The sequence below is a fragment of the Anoplophora glabripennis genome, unplaced genomic scaffold (assembly GCF_000390285.2).
Source record: "Anoplophora glabripennis isolate ALB-LARVAE unplaced genomic scaffold, Agla_2.0 scaffold6, whole genome shotgun sequence".
Taxonomy (NCBI): domain Eukaryota; kingdom Metazoa; phylum Arthropoda; class Insecta; order Coleoptera; family Cerambycidae; genus Anoplophora; species Anoplophora glabripennis.
In genome coordinates, this window is record NW_019416749.1 from 1,813,602 (window position 1) to 1,838,738 (window position 25,137).

Genomic DNA, 25,137 nt, shown 5'->3' on the forward strand with positions numbered 1-25,137 from the left:
GTGCCAATTGTTGTATCATGTAGGTCTCAAAAAATTAATTTTGCTAGAAAGTGTTAAAATTGCAATGAGTTTCCGATGAATTAATACAGAAATGCCATTTTTCGATGAAGGTTTTATATAAATAATGATCAACACAGTTTCAACGCTAAAATGGTTTATATTACTGCAACGTTTTGTTATTTGTAAACAATATAAAATATATATAAACAAATAATCGGTTAGACTACATTATCACATCTAAGGCAGTACTGTTGATTTTGTTAAAACTAGAACAAAATGAAACCAACTAATCCGATATGCATTTAAAGAGTCAGTCTTTCCGAGTAAACTGCTTAGCATTACTAATAACTTTTGCTTTTTTAACGAACTTCCCACGTTTTTTCTTTTTCTTTTTGTCTTGCTTTTCTTCGTCACCACTAACTGCAGTTTTGCTTTTACATTGCACCAATTCGTCGCTTGGAGTTTCAGGAAGGCTTTTAGATTTTCTTATTGATAATTTTTTACCTTGAGTTGGATAATCGACAGCAATCTGTCGTCTTAATCTGGAAAGGAAGATTTTAGAGTTACGGTTTTTTAAATAAAGTTTTTATTTTTGCGTAAAATTTCAGATTATCTAAAGATCCAATTGCATTATTTTTAAACTAACTTGAGCAACAGAAGCGAATGTTATAGTGATAATGTTATACCCATTTTGGTTTTTCGTAGATTTTTCAGTTTGATCTATTTTTGATTTTGTTTCCTTGTTATTGACCTTTTCTACTTTTTCTTGTCTCTTCTTCTTCTTCACAATGCACTTTTTCCTAAATGAAATTGTATTATGCCTTTTGTTAAATTTGAAATATTACTAGTTACATACTTTTTAGGTGATGTTGAACAATTACCCCACGATATAGGCGAGTCTCCATTTCCAGTGCCAAACCACAGCTTATTTTTCAAAGTAAACAATTTTGCTTGTACTTCGGTGAGTTGTCTGGTGGTCTGACATTTTTTGTCAGTAATAATCCTGTAACGTTTTTATAGATTAATAATATGGTTTGAGATAGCAAAAACCATTTGTAATAAATAATAAAATAATGGACTACTTACTTTGGTTGAGCTTTAGGTCTTCCTGCGCATAGATCGGATCGTAAATTGTCTCCTGGTATTAAATCGAAAACAGTAATCACCCTTCTTGATTCATGAGTTTGAATTTCACTATCGGAATAATCTTGAAGAGGCTGGAAAAAAGAATCTTATTAATTCTCCAAATACTAGTAAAACTCCGTGTTTGTTACTATCTCCAACATATAGTTTTACCACTTTTCAAAAAAAAATTAAGAAGAATAAACGAACTGCAGCCAAGAAGATATAATATGATTTATTTATTTACTTTTAACTCATTATTAAATAAAAACCGACGCTGTGCAAATTCATGACACATAAATCTAGAAACAATTCGTATCGGCACACTAAGTAAGGAGCATCGGCTTCTTGCACCTGCAAATGTTTATAAAAACAAGTAGAAAACATTATTTTGCTGTTTCCTGGACTTAGGTATTATTGATGATTTTTATTCTAAAGCTTAAAAAATTGTTGTAACATTTTTCAATTCACATGTCAATAAATTATTCTCTAAAATCAGATTCTACTCATTTGTTGAGCCAAAATAACATTCTTTTCTAAGAGTAACACATATTTCTCTAGAATCAGCTAATGGGGAAGCCTTTATTTTACTTACTTTTCAGCTTGTCTTTATGTTTAAATAAAAATTTGAAAATCTCGCTACAGGGGGTGATTCACAACTTATCCAAAAAAATTTGGGAATAAAATGCGTCATGACAAATGGAGTCAACATAGGAAAAAAAATTGTAAAATCTTTATAGTGTCTGAAAAAAAAATATTGAAATTGTACCTAGTATTTGCAACCCTTACAACGGTGAGCTACTGTAGTCTATAGCACTAGAGATAAAAGACAGCAGACTCATCCGTCATTTTGGAGCCCACTTCGTCATGTCATCATAATCATAGATCTATTGTAAACTCGCTAGTGAACGGTTTTCAGCGGTTGTTTCCTATGGTTTCAATTAGAATATTGTATTAAAAATGAATGGGTATTCGGCTGTATCATTAATTTATTCCTGATGTCGAATATGCGTAGTCAAATATACAATCTCTCCTTGAACATTTCCATGAGTTGTATTTTTGATGATTTAAAAAATGTCAAAAAAATGGCAAAACGATACACTTATATAGGTAACACCATCGTAACCCTCACGTTCACATATTTTTTATAACTAAATAATAATTAGGTACATTTTGTTTTGTAATTCATAAAATGTGTACACAATGTACCTACACTTAATTAAGATGTAGTAATATTCTGGTGTCTATTTTATTTGAATATTCAGAAAAATTTAACGTGAAGCTTTAATAAACAAACGGTGTAAAATCGGCGGTTATTTTCAAGGGGGCTCCAAAATGGCGGACGAGTCGGCTGCCTTTTATATATAGTGCTTCGTGCTGTATTGTAGTCTCTAGCGTCATTCGCATTGTACGCTGTACGCAGTGCGCTCTCTCTCTCTCTCCACGTGACCCGGCAATTTCGAATACTGAAATTCGATTTAGTATCAACGTTTTTGCGATAGTGTTTACATTAGTTTTAGTTCATTAGTTCTACATCATTCATCATCAACATCTACACTACATCATCAAGTCATTAGTTTTACATTAGTTTTTCAATGGCAAATATTGAGAAAGAACTTTCAATTTTTTGTCCGTTCATTTTTTATTAGAGTAGTTTCAAAATCTCATGAGCCGCGAAATGCGCGAAAGGCGTGGCGTATCCACACAATTCTTCTAATAAGCATGTTGTGAAAACATTGACTCAGAATTAGACCACGTGGCTCATTACAACCAGAAATGAACTAAGGAGCTCGGGCATCAATAAAGTCAACTGGCGAACGTTCGTTATATATATTTTTATTGCTTAAATTAAAATAATAATAATAATAATAATAATAATAATAATAATAATAATAATAATAATAATAATAATAATTTTATTGTCCATAAGATAAATGCAATGACGTGGGACACGTCAAAAATGGCAAATTACAAATATAAATGTACCTAAAGACTTATAAAAATATAACATGCATACAGAAGAAAATGACAATAAAATACAAATAAGATGTAGATAAAGAATAGGGCATTTTATTATGATATTTGTAATCGGACCTTAGGCTTGTTTACGCTACGAGAGCTCGAGATAGACTGAATAATGGATGTAATGTTTTTAGGACGTAGAATAATTTAGCCGACGGTCGGAATTATGTTTCTGCGCATATGAAGGTCAAAGCTCATAAGATTTTGAAACAACTCTACCATTTGCGGTCGTGCCAGTCGCCTACTCCATATTTTGCCTTACGCAAGGTAAGCTTTTACAGTGAACCAGTTTCCAGTGCCGTATAAAAGTGTATTTTAAAATCATTTTCGAACTGCCCATTTTGATTTTTTTGTAAGAGTCCCCGTATATTAATTTTTTTTGGATAAGTTTTGCATCACCTTGTATTAAGAATACGATATTTACATACAGTAATGGTTGAATGATGTAATAAATTGAAAATCGTGTATAAAACTCTCATATCTACCTTTTTATTTTTTTTGGAAATCTGCTTGCGCCGCCGGCGTAAAGCAGCAATTTTTTCAATTTCCGTTTCACTGCACGAGGAGCTATCACTGTCTGTACATTCCTTTTCTGAGAGGGACAATTTCAGAGTTGCTTTACATATCTAAAAAAGATTGTTGATGAATTTGACATAATAAAATAAGTAAAAATAATTAAATTAAATATGCAAACGACTCAAACTGAAAAGATTGGCTAAAATAAAAGCATTTGTTAGCAGCAATTATCCTAGTTTATATTTCCTCTAATTATCTTATATTTAATTTGATCGCTTATTATTTTAAAGCAAAAATAAAAAACTTATGAAACAAATAGGTAGACAAAAAATACTATTGCCTTCCTTAAAAATAATTGATGGTTATTAGGTTAAGTCGCTAGCTCAAGTTTGCTTAATCTACGTCAGATATATTTGGAGATATATAATTGGTCTTTTTTGATATTTTTCAAACATGTTGTTACCCCGTACATCGAAAACTAGACCGGTTAAAATATAAGTTCATGAGACCAAGATAAAAGCAAATGTTAGAATCAATCTTAAATCACATAATATCACATCCTGATTTGAACATTCCAGTTACGATTTTTGAAAAAGCTTTTGTTAATTCAATTTGTTAGCTATGAAATGTGCTTTCGAAAATGTTAAAATAACAACCATTAGAAAGCTGTTATGTAAACAACTTATATATAAAATACCTGTTACATCTCTCTGTGATCCGTTGTTAAAAGCAGTGACGCACAAATAATGTTGCCAGGGGGGAGAGGTAAGGCTTTAAAACTCGTAAAGCTTCAAATTTATATTATTATATTTGATTTTGCAAATAAAAAAGGGTTATGGGAATCACTTGTAATGGTGGTTCTCATCTTCCAACCCACCTTGCGTAGGTCAGTTATACTATTAGATCAAACTACATAATGTTTGTTTGTACACACGTCATATATATTATATATTAATAATTTTTAAACGGCAATACATTATGTTTGTATTTTTTTGCAAATCTTTTATTTTATTAATTTAAATAAAATATAAAAATCATATGTAAGAAATCATTATTCTCTTTAAAAGAGATAATCAATGAAGTAATGAATTAAAATTATTTGTAATTCGTATTCGGTAAATAACAATTCACGTAAAAGCAATGTCGTGTTACATATAACATCTAACGCTGAAGAATGATTGAAAAAGTGATTATATCTTAAATTAATATTAAAACATCCCAAACAAAATTACAATACACCATTAAACCATTTTCACATTTGGATCATGTTCTACTAATGAACATTTTACTTAAAGTAGGATTTTAAAATTTGGTGTTAGCAAACAAGAAAGAAAAGGAATTCATTTTCGATCATTAAAGCAAATTAATAATTATGTAAATAAAATAAAATATACAGCAGATATGTCGAACACATGCTTTTCAAAATACTGATGTATTAAGGTGTGAACAGCTCGCGATCATTCAATAGTCTGTTCGCAAAATGTATGTGATGAGATTGCGAACAGCTGATACAACAGCATCTTTTTGTTCACCTCCAACTTGTGCTTCACCGGCAAACGTAAAACGAGCAATTCATACACAGTTACAAGGCTTGCGCGCGATCAGCTCGCGTACGCTTCGCAAACAAGTCGCGAACAGCTACATACCGACATCATCGTTCGAAACAGATCAGATTCTCGCTTGCGCCGACCATATTGTTTATCTTCTAGACTATCTAGTCTAGACGACAACAGGGTCATCCGAGGAACTGCAAAAGCCAGCCTTGAAAACAGACCAGGAGATGTAAGTAGATATACATATAATGCTTTTGTCGTATGCCAGTTTTCGACTTTGGATAATCTAATTCTTCCACACACCATTCTTTTTGTTTTATTTTTACATTTAGTTAAGTCAACATTCTACAAATCTTTCTTTTCCTAATATTTTTTCTGTAAGCATAAGTAGCTACAACTTTTTCATATGTTACTCCATAAATGGGACAAAATAAACAACATTTCAACCGTCTATGCCAAACCGAGATTCGGCGAACATATCTTTTAAAAATACAGACGTTTGGCGAGCTCCACGTAAATAGAGATAAATGACGCTAACATTACAAGAACTGTTCGCGATCTCAATATTTTGCAAAAAGACTGTTGCACGTTCTGATCGCGAGTAGAGCTTATAACTGCTTACTGTTACACAATATGTTTGCCGGCCGATACGCAGGTTATACAAAAAAAGTAATTTAACATCAATTAAATTATGTTGATTCCACTAATTTTAACTACAATACTACTCAACAAAATATAATTTTGAACTAATAATTCAGTTATTTACGGGTAAAGGTTTTCTCTTGGCAGACGAACTCTTGGTTAGTTTCGATTTTGGAACTGACGACAGTTTCGGTTTTAATTTTTTACTATCGATCGCTGGCGAAGGAGGTGGCACATTTGGAATAACGATGTCATCGTCACGTCCTACTTCATCGCTTGTACTTGACGACGCCCCTTCGTCACTGAAAAATAAAATCACATATTATTCATATAAAAATGAAAATTTGACTACATTACTATATAGGATGTTACTTCATAACATCCTGATCAAAATCCTTCATGGGTCCAACGTCTGAAAATGGTCAGTTTTAGAGATAGATATTATCTCGAGCGTAGACGTAATGGTTTGTCATTGTTCATTGTAAACGAATCATTAATACTGGTGACGCCGCGATTTAGGGAATTTCCGTTACCAGCACCGCCGTGCGATGTTGGGTTGCCTAAACTCCGCGGTCACGTGACTTGTAAACATTGATGAAGACTCTGTACACACGTATGTGTGAGTGAGAGTGTGTTTATATGTCCGAATACATTAGAAAAATAACTTTGCTTGCTCTATTTTAATTTATGACACTAAATTTTCGTTGATAATAGCGGTAATAGCGTTCTAAGAAAAAAATGTCACATTTAAATTTGTTTTTGGCAACATCCCACATTGCCAACTTAATGCAGTTGTTTAGATTACCTTGATTGCGCGAGGGTTGAGTATAATAAAATAGATGTATGAAGAAAAAAATAAGTTGTTTCTTTTTAATAGATTTAGTTAAATATTTACGCGAGAGGTAAGAATGATTCACATAAAACTCGCCGGCTCAGTAGATCGTACTGCTTTTCCTAACTAAACATTTATTTATTAATTTCAAGTGTATTTAAAATATACAGGATGATTCACATAAAACTCGCTGGCTCAGTAGCTCATAATGCTTTTCCTAACGTAACATTTATTTATTTCAAGTGTATTTAAAATATATAGGATAATTCACATAAAAGTCACCGGCCCGATAGCTTGATAATGGAAAGAGATTTTTTCATTCTGAAAAATGCAATTTATAGACTCTTAGACCTCTTTTATGCACGCGTTTTTCTCCTCTCAACGCGAAATTGAGAAAAACGCGGTATATTTCTGCTCCATTTTATGCACGCGTATTCTATCAGTTGTCGCCAGTTTCATGCCACACAGTAGTCAGTGAAGTACATGAAAATGGATCCGTGTATATTGTATTTGTGCTATAAAAAAATATGTAATAGAAAAAATAAGAGGCGATGGGCAGTACATCCAATTAATAGAAATAGAATTCAATTGCGTCCATTGCATCCATGTCCCGCTTGATCAATAGCTAAACTAAAACTAAAACAAACTGTGCTAAAACTATTCTTGACAGACAGAGCCACTGGACTTGCGACAAAGAGCGCTTTGCATAAAAACGCCGATATACTTTCGTGCTTTTTCCGAACGCGTGTCGCTAAGCGTTCTGTAAAGCCATCGCGACAGAATTGAAAACGCGAGAAGAAAATAGAAAATTTATTCGAAGAGCGAAATCGCTGTTCTTCCGGATAAATCACGTCATAGGTATGTGCCAAAATCTTGAAGATAGTAATGCTGCACCCTTTATGACGTTACAAGATCAATGACCACCATAAAGATCAGTAATCGCTGTCTGCTGTGGCAGATCGCGGTTTGTGTGCTGAAACCTTTAATGTCCAAAGCATTTTCATAAATGTGTTTTTTAGGCAGTATTTGTGAAAAATAAGGTTGTCACTTTCAAACTTTTACCAAATTGCAACGGTACTTACCTCGAATAATCACTTAGCCTTATATTTGTGGGTTCATCGGCATTTGAACCTTCTTTAGTTAACCTGTCGATTATTTTGATCCTCAATTTCTCCTAAGAAAAACACAGAATCAGTTAAAACATGTATTTTTAACTACATTAGAGTATTATGAAAAAAAAGGCAAAATGCAATGACAATTAATGTAGTAAATGCATATAAGAGATGTTTTCGATGTACCTTTCTTGGATCGTCATCATAAAAATCTAACAGAGTTTGACAAAACGATTTTCCCATCTGTTCATAATCTTGAGTGGTAAAATGGGTTTCCGTTCTATTTCCAAGTGTCGATCCTGCAAATGAAGCTTCTATCGTATAACTGTTAGCAATGCCCATCATCCACATTACCACTCGACCGGTTCCCTCTTTCGATTTCTGAACCCGAAATTTACAACTTTCAAATGAAAACTAAAAAAATATATATGATTCAGCATCTGTCAAAGCAGATAGCACAGACATATTTCCCAATTTACTACTATAAATAGATTAAAATTTTTCTAAACAGTTAAACAGAAAAAACTAGAATATGCCACAATTTCAGAGAGTAGGAAAGTTTTTTTAAGTGTCTTGTGAAAGAGCAGTTCCTACTGGAAATGAGCTTGAATATGAATATGTTTCAGTAGTTTTATTTGAATAACGTTTTTAATTAATAAAATTAAATGGCAGAAACTGAAAAACTCTGAATGTGTTTGTGTTTGTTACTTTTTTTAGGTTCCTTGGCCTAAGATCATTTGCTAGTAATTTTAATTGTCGTTTTCTAAATACGTATAATACATTTAAAAAAATATTTACCTTATCAGCTGTATTTTTGTGCAGCATTAATGGAAAAACTTGTTCTTGCAACCTTCTGTCCCCACCACGCCGATTTTCGCAGCCATATATAAATATGTTATGTTTTCTCGAATGCGCATGCAAGTCGCAATACATGGCAACCCCGCATTCTTCTAAAAGCCTAAAAAGCTGATGATCACTAACAAATATACATTAAAATTCATGCATAAAAATAATTAACAATTGATTTTATGAGATTGGAAACTACTAGAAAAATTTTCCAAGAAATTTTATATATGAGTATATTTAAATATAAATTCTGAGAATTTGTATAAAGTTATCGGAACATGGGGTACCTACTGAAAGGACACAGCAACTAGCTTCATGCGAATTCAAATTTATTTCATTTTCGAATTTTACTAAAATTTGCTAAAACTGATCGTTTACTTTTCTATGCTGTATGTATGTATGTACTAAATTATTTTTCAATATTTTCATAGTGGGTAGTAGATTAAAAAATGAGAATCCCTGACCAGAATTTGGTTTTTATAATATAGCATCCTGTATATACATATTCAGGTGGAACACCTTTTCGCAATTACAGAGATATAAGGTTTGATGGGTCTATCTCTAATAGTAATGGAGATGTGGTTAATGATTGTGCCATATAGATATTAGGCCTTTTAACTGTATCTCTATTAGAAAAGATCCCACTAAACTTTATGAAAATGCAATAGAAATAAAGTACCTATCCATTTACATATATAAATACAAGTCGTTTCTCACAATCCTTTGGACATATCTTCCATATTATTAGAAATACAACCGTCATCCAACAACATCAATACAATGCAATACAATCAACACCATAGAGGTTGTCTCAAACTCGATAGGATACTGTTAGAATACAAAAAAAATAAATAAAATTTGGGACACGTGGTGTTAAATGGGATGAGGATGAAACAGACTTAATTTTACAGCTCAAATTGTAGTAAATGTTGATCATAACCTTTTACGGCACGTTATTTGGACGGACGAAAGTCGGTTTGTCAGTAATGGTTTGACAAACAGGCGCAACGAACACTACTGGTCCATTGAAAATCCCCACATTGTAAATCCAGTTCAAAACCAAGGCCATTTTAGAGTAAATGTATGGTGCGACATCATCGGTAGGCACTTAATTGGGCCCTATTTTTAAAAATATACATCGAACAGCGTTAGTTACCTTTTCTTACAAGAAGAACTTCCTGCACTTCTGGAGAATGTGTCTTTGCAGCTAATGAGATACCTATGGTTTCAGCACGACAAGGCCAGGATTGTGCAGCAATATTTAGATAAAACTTTTCCAGAAAAATGGATTGAGCTTAATGTACCTATTCAGTGGCCCGGAAAGTCACCAGATCAAACACCCCTCCATTTTTATGGGGGGGGGGGGTGGGGGAATTATAAAACAAGGCTTGCACAACACCTTAGCGAGATATTAATCATTTGAAAGAAAAAATCACAAACGGCGAAATGTTAATAAACTCAGCTCACAGTTTATTAAAAAAAAGGAGAACTTTTTAATAGGAAAAACATTTGGATATGTTTCTGGAAAAAATATAATAGATCACGTTATTAGTCGTTTCTGACAAATCCCAAAGATAACACTCGATTAAAAATGAAGCTTATCTCATCCCAATTAACACCACGTGTCCCAAATTTTATTTAATATTTTTGTATCCTCACATGCACAGTAGGCCCGTACTATCGAGTTTGAGACACCCTCTACATACCACTATAATCGCAAGGTCTTGTAGGTATCTAAATATGTCCAAATATACAAGGTGTTCTATTTACAAAATAAAGGTCTTTGCAATGTTCATTTGTTTGATATGAAAATTTACGCGCATACCATATTTTTTTATCATACAGACTATAGTCACAAAGGTGGACCTTCATTTGTCACAATATAAATACATTTCTGGTATATCTTGCTAGTATGGCAATGTTTTTGGGATAAATTACCGCAATGAAAAGGTGGCCAAAATCTTGTTTTAATTTTGGCCTTTACAATGGAATCCTTTGAAATTTGGTACAGGTAAGTTTTTGAGAATGCTCACTGAATACGTGAATATCCTTTTCAAGGTTAAGTTCTTTACAGAACATGTATATTACAATGTAAAATTTTGTTGTGCATAAAAACAGTTTTTCAAAAATATTACAGGAGTTACTCTTACTAATTTTTGGAAATTTCAGCTTATACGGAGCTAGAGCGATGACGACGTATAAAATAGCAAGATATGTCGAGTTTTGGTATAACCAGAGCTGAAGTCGTCCTGAATATGTTTTTATTTACGCTGAAATTTTCAGAAAAAAATAATGAGTGGGATTTCTAATACCGCAATAAATCACTCTATGTGAAAGAATTATTGTAATTACAACAACCAAAAAAATAAAAATCATGCAAAATATCACCTAAGAGTAATACAACTATGCCAAACCTTCTAACCATTAGCTTGGTATACCAAATGGACGGGTAAGCATCTCGCATCACCGTTCGATATTGGCGATTCAGATCTTTGGCCGAAAGTGAGCATCGATTGTTTCCAACAATTACACCATCCGGGTTTAACATTGGCACTATTTTAAAAATAAATTTATCACGTAATTCTTTGGCAGGTGCGGAGTCACTAGTCAAGAAATCTAAAAAGCCTTTCATCATCCAAGACGACGGCGTTTCTCCTGGATGGACTCTAGCCGTTATTACAACAGCTCTTTTTTTCTGAAATTTAAAATGGCATTAATTATTTATGTAAATCATATGTACAGTGTGACCTACTTTACAGGGACACTTTAACTTCAAAAAACTCTATTACATTACATGACATCTGAATATATTTTCAGTTACCAAAAAATCTGACTACACCACTGAATTTTGCACTTCCTGAATTGCATTTGTACCAAATTTGATGAAAATATATTTCCCACTGATTGTACAATTTCACTTATTTTTGTTCTTCCTAAACGAGGTGCGCAATGAAATTAGAAAATAAGGGAAGTAAATATTCACTAATTTGCTCTTTTTGAATGTTAAGGCTCGTCTCTGTTAAATCAAAAGTAGGTATACAAAAAACAACAAAGGGGAGCAATAACTAAGGTTTGTAAGGAAACTACTACCCAAACGTTTAGGAATTTTTATGAAAAATTTTCTAAAGCGAAGTAACAAATGCATAGATTAAAACGGAAGATAATCCAGTGGTGTAGTCAGCATTAAATAAAAATATGACCAATTCACAGCCACGCAAAAAAAAAGAAAAATTGTCTGTACTTTTCATGCGACATATGTTATCCGTAGTATTTTTGCCTCCTGATCACGAATTCGGGTGTCAGAATTGAGAAATCACATCACAGGAATTTCCTAACCTCAAAAAACAGGTCAAAAATAGCAAAAATTACACGAAAAAATGCAAGGAAAAATACAATTTTTTTTTTCTATATTCAAATGTTCATTTACATGGATAAGACCCTGTCGAATGTGAATCCGCAGAATTGATGGTTCTTTTTCTAACCTAAAAAAAACGAGTCCGTCAGATATCACGAATTTTCAAAAAATAACACACCCCAAATTTGGAATACGGGGGTTTTCGGGGTCGCTGATCACGGATTTGAGGTCAATTTTGCAAAATTCAAGATGGCGGATATAACATGGCCGATCAAATTTTCAAAAAATAACACATTCGCGACAAATTTGGTATACGGGGGTTTTCGGGGTCACTGATCACGAATCCGTGAAAATTCGGGATATCTGACCTTAATTGATCCGTTTTTTTGAGGTTAGAAAAAGAACCATCAATTCTGACCGTGGATTCACGTTCGGCGGGGTCTTAACCATATAAATGAACATTTGAATATAGAAAAAAAATTTGTTTGTATTTTTCCTAGCACTTTTTCGTGAATTTTTGCTATTTTTGACCTGTTTTTTTCAGGGTTAGAAAATTCCTGTGATGTGATAGCTCAATTCTGACACCGGATTCGTGATCAGGAAGCAAAAATACTGCAGATAACATATGTCGCATGAAAAGTACAGACAGCTTTTTATTTTCTGTGTGGCTGTGTTATTTAACAACCAAAAAATGGTAAGTAGGTTTCGATAATTGAAAATAAATTCAAATGTCACTTTTTAAGCTCCCTCTTTCAAGAATAACTGTATTAAATTGAACAATAAATATCTTTTTTTTTTTAGGATATTTTCATTTAAGATGGGTTAAATTATGTAAGTATAAATTGTTACCACAAAATTTTGTTACCTTAACATCATTTTTAAAAAAGTATGTACATAAGTATTACATTGTACCTATAGATTGTCACATTTTCGATGAAACCCAAGGGTATCCCAGAAACTATTACAGATAGGCAAAACACCGTTCATATTTTCTCAAATTATTTATATTTTTCTCTATTTGAGTATTTTACCACCTGTAAGCTATGGAAGCAGATAAACCAAATGTTTACAGGGTGCTAAACTTCTCTGTGTTCTCTGTTGTGAAAATGTTAAGAAAATATATTTGTTTCTTTAATCCTGCTCGAAAATGAGTCAATTTTCCTATATCTCTAATAATTTCGGAAATATAATGGATTCTCAGAGAAACTTAGACTGTCTGAAAAAATTAAAGTCTACATTCTTCCTTCACATCCAATGAAATAACTTCTATATAGTATATTTCTTCCCTACATTTTCCACTCCACCTACAGTTGTTATTTTAGGAGATAGGAAAAAATGTTAAAAATAAAAGCTGTATTTCTGTATCAGATCAAAAAAATAAACATCACAAAGATGTCAAAACAACCGCCTTTTGTTTTTCTAAATAGAACGTTCCATATATCTTTATGTCTATTTCTAGTAAACAACATATGGCTGCCTGCCCAGGACCGTAGCCGGGAGGTAGGGTAGTGTACAGGTCAGGATTTTGACCACCTGACAAAAGTTTTGCACCCACTCTATCTTAATGCAACTAAAAATTGCCTATGATAGATCCTACTAACATTACATATCCCTTATATGCCCTGATATGAAAATAGTTCGTTAATTGAATGTTGTCCTGGCTGCGGTCCTACCATAAACTCAATGTTTTTTCAGCAACCGACTATTTGATAAACATATATTTACACTGTGTTGTCTAACTATATACATCGGGATCCATAAAAATCTATTTATTCTGACATTTCTGCGATATCTATATGCTTAATTTTTTATCCGATATATTTTTTTTCAAAATCAATAGCCGTAGTTGGGATGCAAAATATAGGAAAACAAGCTGTGCGTTATTTGGAAAGTACCCTATGACTTACTTTATTTTCTCCAGAAATAGCTGGCGAAGTGATTGTCACATAATAAATGTTATTCCCAGCTAGACTTTTACACAACAATCTGACTGAGCTGAAAGTGGATTTAATAGGATGTGTGGCAATTTCAGACAAATAATCCTGTAAGTCTGAATACGTATATGGATAACACTGAGCAAGATACACTTCATCATCGTCATGAGGGAATTTTACTGTAAAAGACAATGTATATGTCATCTGTTGATCGGGATCATCTGGAACCCTGTAAAATTAATACCTGGAAATACTTTTTAACTATAGATAAAAGTTGGTATAATAAGGTGCGATATTCAAAAACGCAGATCACGACAATCATATCATAGGTTATTAAAATCAGGATACCACCCATCAATATTATGAATACAACATGATACGCCAGTAGCCAAAACTACAATCAATAATTTTGCTGCAAATTAACATTGTAAAATCAATCTAAAGTATGGAATTAAATTATTATAAATTAAGAAAACAATAAAAAATTTACATGTTACAACTTATAACGTATTTTCAATCCCCTTTGTTCCCCGGTGGTACCACTCTTTCTTATAAATGTAATTTAGGTCAGCGGCGTAGCAATTTTTATTTTGACCAAGAGTTTTGTAATGGTACTTTACTGGAACTACAAATTTGAAAATAATGAGGTCGTTTCCCATCTTTTCTATTTATCTATTAATTTTTTCTTTCATTTAAACATGGTACGTATTAAAAAACTTACACATTGTCGTTGCTGAAATATGTTATATTTTGCCCGCATCTTCTCCATCCTATAGAATGTAACTGAGAGTCTTTGGTAGAATACATTAATGGCTTCATTCCTTCATTGTACAAACTACTTTCTTTTGAACAATTTGTAATAGAGAATCTAAAAATAATAAACAGTACCTAAGTAAAAAAATACCTTCAAAAATAAACTCATTTGCATATTAAAAACAGTTTGAAGTGCAGAAATTTTGAAATATAAATAATTCTAAGTAATGAACCTGGCATTTTTCTTGCAAATGCATTGTTGCCAGGTTGCCATTTTTTTCAAGTACAATAGAAAACTTTATTTTTTAAATACAGCCTTTATATTTTTAGTTATGTGAGTAGAATACCTTCTTATCACTATAGAGATATAAAGTTTGACAGATCTACTCCTAATACATAGTAAGAGATATCCGTAAAGTTTGACATCAATTAGACAATCCGGAAAAAGATACATACATATGTGTGTTGTGAGTTGGATGCAGTTTAAAAGAAGGAAAACATATTTTCCATTTTATGAAAAAGGCATTATTTTAAATAAAAATCTTCCTTTGTTTAAATGTAGAAAAATTTGGTTTTAAGTATGTCAATACTTAGAGGATGTCCTTTAGAAAGAAGTGATTTAGTTTATCCTTAGGCCAATAGATGGTCTCACTAGAAATACCTATTTCTGAAAAGTCCTGTTTACCTTGAAACGCACCTTCTATATTTATCTTTAGATTTAAATGTTTGATTATTGAACTTACCTGTATAAAAAACCTTTCTTGGTATTGGTGATCCTAAAATAGAACCACTGCATATGCCTGCTGGTATACATATCAGCCCTAAGGTGCAGTTCATAAAAATTTGGCGTTATCATAATAGCTCTTGCTAAATTTGCCGATTCAAATCTTGACTCAAACTTAAGAGTGTCTTGTTCCGGGCATAAATTTGTAGATAATAAATAGTTGCTGCCACCAACACTGGATCTACTAAACTAAAAAAAAATACAAATCTTGTAATATAATATTTGGTGGTATTCATGATTACAAATAACCTAGCAAGATTTGAACATAAAAGAAAGTTATGTTTTATAAAATAAATGTAGCTATGTAGATCATCTTTAATTTCGCTTAATGACAAAAATTTGTATTATTAATAAAATAAAATTAAAATGTTAATAATAAAATAATGATGTTATGTAACTCCCTTAACGTTGAGTTTTGAAAAAGTGTCATATGATTTTTGTAATAATTTCTTGACACCCTAGATGCTCTTCTGTATAGTGAAAGTTATGAAGGCATCGTAGCCTTTTCACGTGCGTTTTCACATGGCAAAAGTACCAAGGTATACAAAAATAAAGTAAATTACACACATTAACTTACATAGTTAACTGCACTTATTGGGGTATACTGATAGACTATAATTCCACACTCATCTCCTGTTGGTTTCGGTTGGCATTCATTCCCAGTTGCTATGTAATACGGTTCCAAAGACGGAGGGACATAACTAATGTGTTTAACCCTCTCTTCTAACACCTTGAGGAAGAGATATTCAAATATGTAATTCCAACATATTAAAATTGTTTCACGTATTTAGTCACGTATTGCGTCTCGTCGTTTTCGTTTTGGCCAAATTTTAATGGCGAAAGACATAAATTAAGGAAAAAGTTGAGTTAAGCAAAGGTTATTTCAATTTGCAGAATACAGGCAAGTGTGGCTATGAACAGAAAAGACGATTATTTTAATTATTGTCTCTTTATTTTTGTCAAAACATGTTTCACAAGTTGATTTGAATTTTTCTGCAATTTTCCTTAATTTGAATTACATTGCAATCATAACAAATGAATTCCGATCACTACTACATTTTTGGTGAATTATGTTTTTAAGAACCATAAAAAAATCATCACCCCACACGTTAGGGATCCGGTTACGATCGTGAGTTCGCCGTTTTAGGGGTAATAACCCTTATACCTCCCTAGGTCCAAGTATGGGGGCTTTATTTGACTTTGACGAGGAACAATTTAATTACTCGTTGAACACAATACCACTACTACACCGGAAAGGGTTGAATATTACAAAAATAATGTTCTGGTATCGACTTAATTTTCCAGTTCATTTTTTATAAAATCTCCTAAACAATTAAAAGCTTCTTTATTAATATTAATGCAAAACAAAAAGCCTGCAAAACAAAAAATTGTACAAGCATATGATTCATCTATAGACGAATATCTATTTTTATGATTTGCCGTGACGTATCGATTCAGTTATTTATGTGATGACTGGCAGAAAGTACTAGGCAGAATGATATTTGGTGGTACACAACATGAAAATTTTATGAATATTGAAAAAAAATACTAATATGCATTTCCAGAATAAAAATATGAAATAATGAAAGAAAGAAGTATTTTTCTGTATATTTATTTAGTCCTTTGGTTATTAACAATTGGATATATATTTAAAATTACAATTACATTACTATAACAATTCCAGAACATGTCTTGTGTTTTTTTAGATGGATACAGCGTAACTTATCAAGGAGTTACAAAAAAGTAGGTCAAGCTGTTAATCACAAATACTTCGAAAATAATAGAGCTTTTCTTAATGAAGGCTTAAGTTTGTCATTAGACTTTTTTATTTATTTTTTTTAGAATTAAATAATCCTAATCCTGTTCTGTTCCAAACATAAAATGACTAAATAAGAAATAAATTTTAAACATACATATTTTTTGTTGTCCTCAAAACCATCTTAAATATTGATCTTGCATAATGAACTTTTTTAATAGATGAACAAGCCTAGACTGTATTATCTATGTTTTCGTATGTAACATTATATATTTCAATATAGAGCCAAAATTGTAAGAGAGAAAGCAATGGAGTTCTGGCATAATTAAGAATTAAACTCAATCCCTGTTGTGTGGTTGAGGCCGACTTCAGATGATACGGGCGCTTTCCAAATATTTGTCAAACGTAAACAAATGTCGTATTGTGTGGATGCTGCATATCGGCACATTCAAAAGCATGTCTTCACTCGCCAAATATTCGACAAAGCTATTTAAATTTATGTTTGAAGGAATATTTGTCATGAGGCTATAGATTTTAGCCAAATTATCTGCAAATATTTAACACATTATTTGTGTTTGACGAATGTTTGGCGAGGGACCGTTTTATATGGAGCTGGTTTAATAATCTTATGGAATGCTTAATATTCTAAGGTAGGTAACTAAAAGCTGTCATAAGCGTGAACCAGACATTTTTACAATTATAAATAAAATTTGTTTTTTATGTGAAACATCCTCCTATACTGATTTCTTCAATTTATGAGACTAGATTAGTATATCTGACATTCTAACTTTACCTGACATTCTGTTGGCCATCTAGGTGGTTGCAAAGTAAAACTTATGTCTTTGTTAACAGTACACCAGTCTTTAGAAGAAGTTTCTTTAACTTTGTACTTTGATTCGTCTTCTTCTTCATATTGACATTTTAACAAAAAATTTGAAAAATAGCTACCAGAACATGTGAGCTGTGGAGGAAACAATGCCGCTTGCAGAGACTTTACAGTTGAATCCGTGTCTGAAACAAAAATGTCTCATACTGTTATGTGCAGTGGAGTGTTATACAAATAGAAATACAAAGAATATAATATAACTAAATAGGTTGCAAACGAACGAAGATATTATAAAAATAGCAATAAATAAAGATGAATCAAATGACTAAAAATATTGAGCGAATAACACTATGAGAGTCTAATAAAAATAAATATCTAATGAAATGGATAATATATACAAAATGTATTGATATGTAACCAAAAAGATACAGGAAATATTATTTAATTAGAGTTTTGTCCCGTTGGAATGGAATTTTGAATAAAATTTGAAAATAAATGAAATTTTGAAACTGACTTGTAACTTATTTGCTTCTTCAATGATATGACTTTGTTGCTAGGAATTCATTTTAATTAAGAATCTCTCATTAAAATATTCATTCGTTTAGAATATGAAATTGTAAAGGAGGTGATAATAATGTATTTTTTAAGGATTTTTTTTTATGGTCTTAAACATATTTATCGCGAAATACCATTGTCTGCATTGGGACATGATGTCATTGAAATTTACTAGAAATACCTTTTTATATCAATCAACAAACTTCGTTATTATAATTATGATTGACAGGAAATTAATTTTGAATATTGTTAGTATAGTTTACTAGAATAGATTTGTTGATTGTTAAAATAACTACCTATACATAGGAAGGATATAACTTTAATAAGGTTTTTTTTATTGACACTACTTTAAATAGCAGTAGAATTTCAAATATTATCTGATTTATTTCTTTGTTTTAAATATAAAGATGATCTACTTTCATGTTTTTCGTACAAACTTAAAAAAAATGAAAATTGGCATAATTTTAGTTCAAATAGAACTTATAACAAATATTTTACATCCGATATCGATAAAATATTTCTTTGTTTAAAGGTCGCCTAGAACTAAATTTGACTTATTAATTTATTAGATCAATATATATTTCTCTGCAATTCCTGGATTCAGCAAGTCTGCATTGACTGTAATATTACAGCAATAAATAATTCATTATGGTTTGTAACATGAAATATGCAAATAAGGAAATATCGACAATGTTTCTAAATCATGAAATTTTAATTTGAAAAAAGATATTGTTATTATCACTGTTTAAATATTAACAGAACAAAAGAAAACGTTATTTATATATTTACACAATTAAATTATTTGAATGGTTTAGAATGAAAATCAATTAATTATATTTATCAATAATCCACCACTAATTTATCTTTATAAAAATGTAATTTTAACGGTATATAGCATTGCTATTAAAATTATTTTGGAATACTAATTTATCAAGGGTTGTTTTAAAAACTATTGTTTGAATATTTCTGATAATACCGTTTATGCTTGTAGATATTGATACATTTTATGATAAATGTTACTGTAATATATCAGCAAAAATAAATCAGAGTTTCAGTTTTTCATTATAAACTGAAATACTTCCAAATGTAAATTAACAGCCATTTAAAATCTAAATAGTTGTGAATCTTAACTAACAAAGTAACTTTACTCACCTTTTATTTTACTTTCACTGTCCGATTCCATTGTGCTGTATCCCTTTCTTTTATATAATTAGATGTTATCTGCACCTGCATTCCATATTTTATTTCTACAATTTCTGGCAACCCTACAGTCACTTATGACAGTCCCTATTTTTATGCCCAGCAACCCAACTACATTTCCATGGGGATGGCAATCAATAATAGTGAAACCAGTAAGGCATTTACCTATCTCGGGCTTTCGCTTTTTCCCACCACTGAAGTCGTATGCAAATTTCGCTGAAATGCAAACAAATAATTCATTACCTTCCAACGTGACACATGAATTAATGTACTTAAAATAAATTTAGTTTATGTCTGTATTGTATGTTACTTTATACCTACGTATATATGAATGTATTTGAATTATTTCGTATTTTATCAATTGCTGTGAATAAAGTTTTTAACAGACACTCTAGGAAGTAAATATTATAATTATAGTTTTAATATAAAAATAGGTGTTGCTAAAAGCAATATTGTGCAAAGATCTTTTTCGACTAGGTAACAGATAAAACTTAAAAATATCTAACCATAATACTGTAGGTAACAAATTGTCAACAAGAATAATTAATCATATTTTATAGACGATTCATTTAGGTAAAATCTACATAATGTACACAGCACCATAATTTCAAAAATAAATTAAAATATAGTTCGCCATTACGCAACTTGCTTCCATAAATAGCTATTTGATATATTTTGTATCATTTAACTTAATATTATTAAAAAATAATATAAATTAATATAAGTTTTAAGTTCTCCTCAAAGCAGATGATTTATTTTGATTTTGATCTTTTTTTAATTTTAATTTATGCATAAAGCTGTAACCATAAATAATAAAGTATGTCGGTAAGTATATGAAAAATCAAGTGGACTAAAAATACATACAGATTGAAATTAAGATACTTACGAGTATATTAAACGATGCATAGATTATAATATTTTTCACACAAGATGAACACATTTCTTTCAGTTTTCTATATCTTTATTGCTACAATAATATAAATATAAGTTATAGTTTCTAACGTAGTACAAACGATTGTCCATATTGATATACATATATCTAAACCTAATAAATGCATGCTTCTTGCCTATATGTCATGTATATAACTATGATTTTTAATTGCTTATAATGTTAATGAAGAACAAAGCAACCATGAATAAGTCATCCTTTTCTCTTCTAATAATTTTATACGCCTACGTATAAGGATATAAAGAGGGATAACATGATATAACAAAAAAAAAACCTTAACAGGAATCCTTAGGTACTACTTATACGAATTCGTTTCGCTGTTTAGAAGTTCAATAACTTCTGATTTCTGAGCATTCAGGACTAAGTACATGGGCGCCGTTCGAGGATGGGCAACAGGGAGACAGTTGCCCCCTAGATAGTTAACTAAATGCACAATATCAGATACACGAGACACATATACAGGGTAGGAAAGTCCCCATGGTTCATCGGCCGTTAAGTGAGAGCGATAAAGAAAGTCACAGAAATCCGTGCGATAGAGAAAGATGGCTATAATGAAGGCGTCTAAAAGTCACCGCCTATTTCGCCCTTCCACAAATAAGATCCACTTCTTATTTGTGGAAGGGCGAAATGGGCGGCGACTATTAGACGCCTTCATTATAGTCATCTTTCTCTATCGCACGGATTTCTATGACTTACTTTATCCCTCTCACGTAACGGCAGATGAACCATGGGGACTTTCCGACCCTGTATATACAAATATAGCAGGACACTATTACACGGATTACGCCGGATTAAATATTCCCCGTCGTTTAAAAACGTACATATCTCGCGCAAGTCTTTTCTATGCTTTTGCATCTATAAAACCAGTATTATTCATTAGATAAGTGTATTCTATAAGTTTTTTGTTCCTGTTGTTTAAAAGTTCAAATAAATTGTCATGTTATAAAAATAAAAAGTATATAGGTTTGTACGGATTTCTAATATCGCCTAATAATTTGTATAAGTAAATTTCCTTTACATTGGCAATTAAATTTCGGTAAAATTAGAATTAGTAAGATTAAGATTACATTAAAACACAACATTCTGTTTCACCTGTGTAATTTTTCTATTAAAACATTTTGGACATTCTTTAAAACGTTTAAGAGTACCCACTGGTACTTTTTATGTCCGTTAGAGAGTTATAACTCTGGCAGACAAAATTCACAACCTAAATGTTGTTATATGCAGTGTGGTTTATTTATCCTGATTCCAACGATCTTCATTATAAATTATTATCACGCACGTAATCTCCTAAATTTGTTATAGTTATCTTTACAAATATAGGAAATATACCTAGTTTATAATTATAATGTATTTTTATATTTTGATATAAATAGTTGGCCATGATAACAGCATATTTTTATACAAGTTTCCTTGTACGATGAAAAATTAGCACAGGGCAGAGCAGATTTTAGTTATTAAGCCATAGACATAGACACCACTTGGTCGAAAATGCCACGAAAATAAAACTGCAAATGAAGATCTGAAATTCGTAATTTTAGTTGAATAAATTGTTGAAGTTGAAGAATTGTTGTTCGGCTGAATAAAAGGTATGGGAGGGTATAAAAATTAAGAATTTCGAGAAAATATTTGGCAAAATAAATAAAATTTGTAGGAAACAACCACTCCGCTTGCTACAACCATCCAGAAGGTGTCAAGAAAAAATTATCTCCAATTTTTCTTTTTTGCTTTCATCCTCAGAAATAACGTACCTTCCTTTCAGATTATTCCTATACGTTGAAACAAGCTTTTTATGTCATTCCATTGTTTATACTTATTCAGTTTGATAGAATAATACATTTTTTGTATTCATCTTCAGAAACATCGTACATCCTCTAGTTAAGGTTGTTGCTAATGGCCTTTTCTAATGGTATATACAAGCTTTTTATGTCTCATTTCATTATGCTGAGGATGAAGACAAAAAAAGAAACTACTGTTTTGTCAAACTTAATAAATACATATCTCATTTGATTCGAAATACAGACCATTTGCGATGTACTTATTATTTTTTAAATTACATTACCTTTATCTTTTCGACATTGCGATACATAAAAATGGTAGGAATAATTGTGTGAGTAGAATATTTGAAAAACTTGAAAACGTGTTATCAGAAAAAATAACGGTTAAATTAAAGTAAAATATATGATTTTATAAATAAACTAAGAGATTAAGATTGAAATGTTATATTTTAGAGATACATATTATTTAGGTATTTTATTTTACATCATCTAGAAACCCAAACTCCAGCATATATATTTTTAGCCTCAATTAATCATAAGTTTGTTGTTATTAATACAACTTGCTACTTGCCAAATACATGTAAAATAAGTATTAAAATATGTGTATTGTGCATGTACGAGAATACACATGCATATATGTATATAAATAAACCGTTTTAAGCTGCACAAAAGAACTATAAACTGTAAAAATAAGCTTAGCAATGAACTCACATTTTAATAGTGCTTACATTCTAATTTGAAGGACAAATATTTTTTAAAACATGTAAACAATACGTTACCTTGAAGCAACAGGTATCAACACCACTATTCACCTCTAAATTGCAATTTGCAATGAACTAATATTCTACAAAAATCCATAAATTAAAAACTTGGCAAGGGAAACGTACCTGTTCTTGGACTGTAACCAAATTTTCATAAACATGAACGTATTGTGAATATTTAGCGACCGTTGAAATTTTTGAATGCCAAAAAAAAACAGGACGTGTGTTTAATTAATGTTGGTTATTTTCCTTTCACATAAATATACATACATATAATTATAGCTGGAGGTTGGCAGTTAAACAGCACAAAATATAGGATGCTTTCATGGATTTTGATTGGTTGTTAGCCGATCATCATTATCTCTAAGCATATTAAGGGGATCATACATCCTCATTTTGGAATAGTATTGAGCGACGATTCTGGATCAAGGCTTCATTTTTGCCTACGGTGCTGGGAGGTTAGTTGTCTGCTCGCCTGCAAAAGGATTTCCAGGATGCTCAGGCGTCTCCCCCTTCACGCCAACCTGCACGCTTGTGAGGTCTCCTTTAGAGAACCTGTATGCGAAGCTTTAGAAGCTTGAGTTGATTTCCCTCTTTGGAGGGTGTGTGTATGGTAGCTTTACGAGCTGTATATCCCTACGGATCTTCACCGATAATAGTTTACAGTTGTATTTCAAATAGCACTAACATTTTCAAAAATTGAAAGTGCTTTTCTGAAGGCGGTTCCGTATACATCTGGAGTAGCTAAACACGCTGAGATAGTCGATTTTTGAGCACGAGTTTCCGTCGAGAAAAAAAAATAAAAAATGTCGAAAACTGGAGGAGTTAGAAAGAAACTGAATGCAGTTTTGGATTGGACAGCGCCGTTACAGTCCACCGTAATTTTTTCAAATTTCAGTCCTAAAACTGTTTGAGACAATCGATAGACATCAAAATTGGCAAAAAATTAAAATGCTTATCTCAAAGTGGTGCCATACACAACTGGGGTCGTTTTGTCTCAATTTTTTCTTGTAAATACAATATTGTAATTTACACTATTATCATAGTGTAAGTTTGGTTGCCTAAGATTTTCAATCATTTTTAGTCCATGAAAATTTTCAAAAAATTAGAGAGTTCATCCATTTGAGTAACTAAATATTTATTTACTCATATGAGTTCATCTCAAGATGGTACCGTACTCAACTGGGGTCGCCAAACACGCTGGGATGGTCGATTTTTATGCAAATGCCTCCGTTAAGGAAATATATCGAACATCTCGGAAACTGGAGGGATAAGAGAGGAACTGTCTGCAGTTTTGGATTGATCAAGGAGTTTATGGTTCACAGATTTTTCTGAATCTTAAAACTTTTCGAGAAAATCGATGTCCATGAAAATTGTCAGAAATTTAAAGTGGTTATCTCAAGGCGGCGTCGTGCCAACTGGAGTCGCCGAACGCGCTGGGTTAGTCGGTATTTTTGCAAGTGACCCGTTAAGAAGAAAAATCTTTATTAATTTAATAGTTGATTGAAATAATAATACTTCAGTCAACGGTTTATATAATATCCAGTTCAATTTATTGGAAACGAGGCGGCGCCATCTATACATTAAATTCACCATTGAATATGAGATTGTTACAGTTAGCTACCTCCGAACGAATTCTTCCACAGTTTAGTGTAGCTTTTGTGCGACAGATGGTGCCGTGAAAATTTAGGACCATTTAATGCAACTTGATTGGTTACACAAGTGAAAAGTGAGCGTTAAGTGAGTGAGGTTATGTAATCATATGTAAACAACGAATCCATTATCACAGTAATATGATTAGAATATTATTTTATGGTGATAAGGGACTTGAAACTATATAA

General features: G+C 31.7%; 1 protein-coding gene across 2 annotated transcripts; it reads right to left on the bottom strand.

Moving 5' to 3' along the window:
- Positions 1–161: 161 nt before the first annotated feature.
- On the bottom strand, positions 162–23,358 carry LOC108912199 (cytosolic carboxypeptidase Nna1-like). 2 transcript variants are annotated; one of them, XM_023455404.1, is made up of 17 exons: positions 23,315–23,358; positions 19,761–20,024; positions 18,021–18,238; positions 16,049–16,201; positions 15,431–15,660; positions 14,656–14,802; positions 13,908–14,163; positions 11,068–11,340; positions 8,598–8,765; positions 7,986–8,213; positions 7,770–7,861; positions 5,980–6,157; positions 3,630–3,770; positions 1,087–1,217; positions 857–1,003; positions 647–800; positions 162–542 (listed from the first exon to the last, which is right to left on the bottom strand). In XM_023455404.1, exons 2-17 carry the CDS (start codon positions 19,789–19,791, stop codon positions 501–503), a joined length of 2,589 nt encoding a protein of 862 aa, XP_023311172.1. In that variant the 5' UTR covers positions 19,792–20,024; positions 23,315–23,358; the 3' UTR covers positions 162–500. The 2 variants fall into 2 exon arrangements, with proteins under 2 accessions (XP_023311172.1, XP_018572898.2); XM_018717382.2 differs by having other exon boundaries at positions 8,598–8,757; positions 11,060–11,340.
- Positions 23,359–25,137: the final 1,779 nt, after the last annotated feature.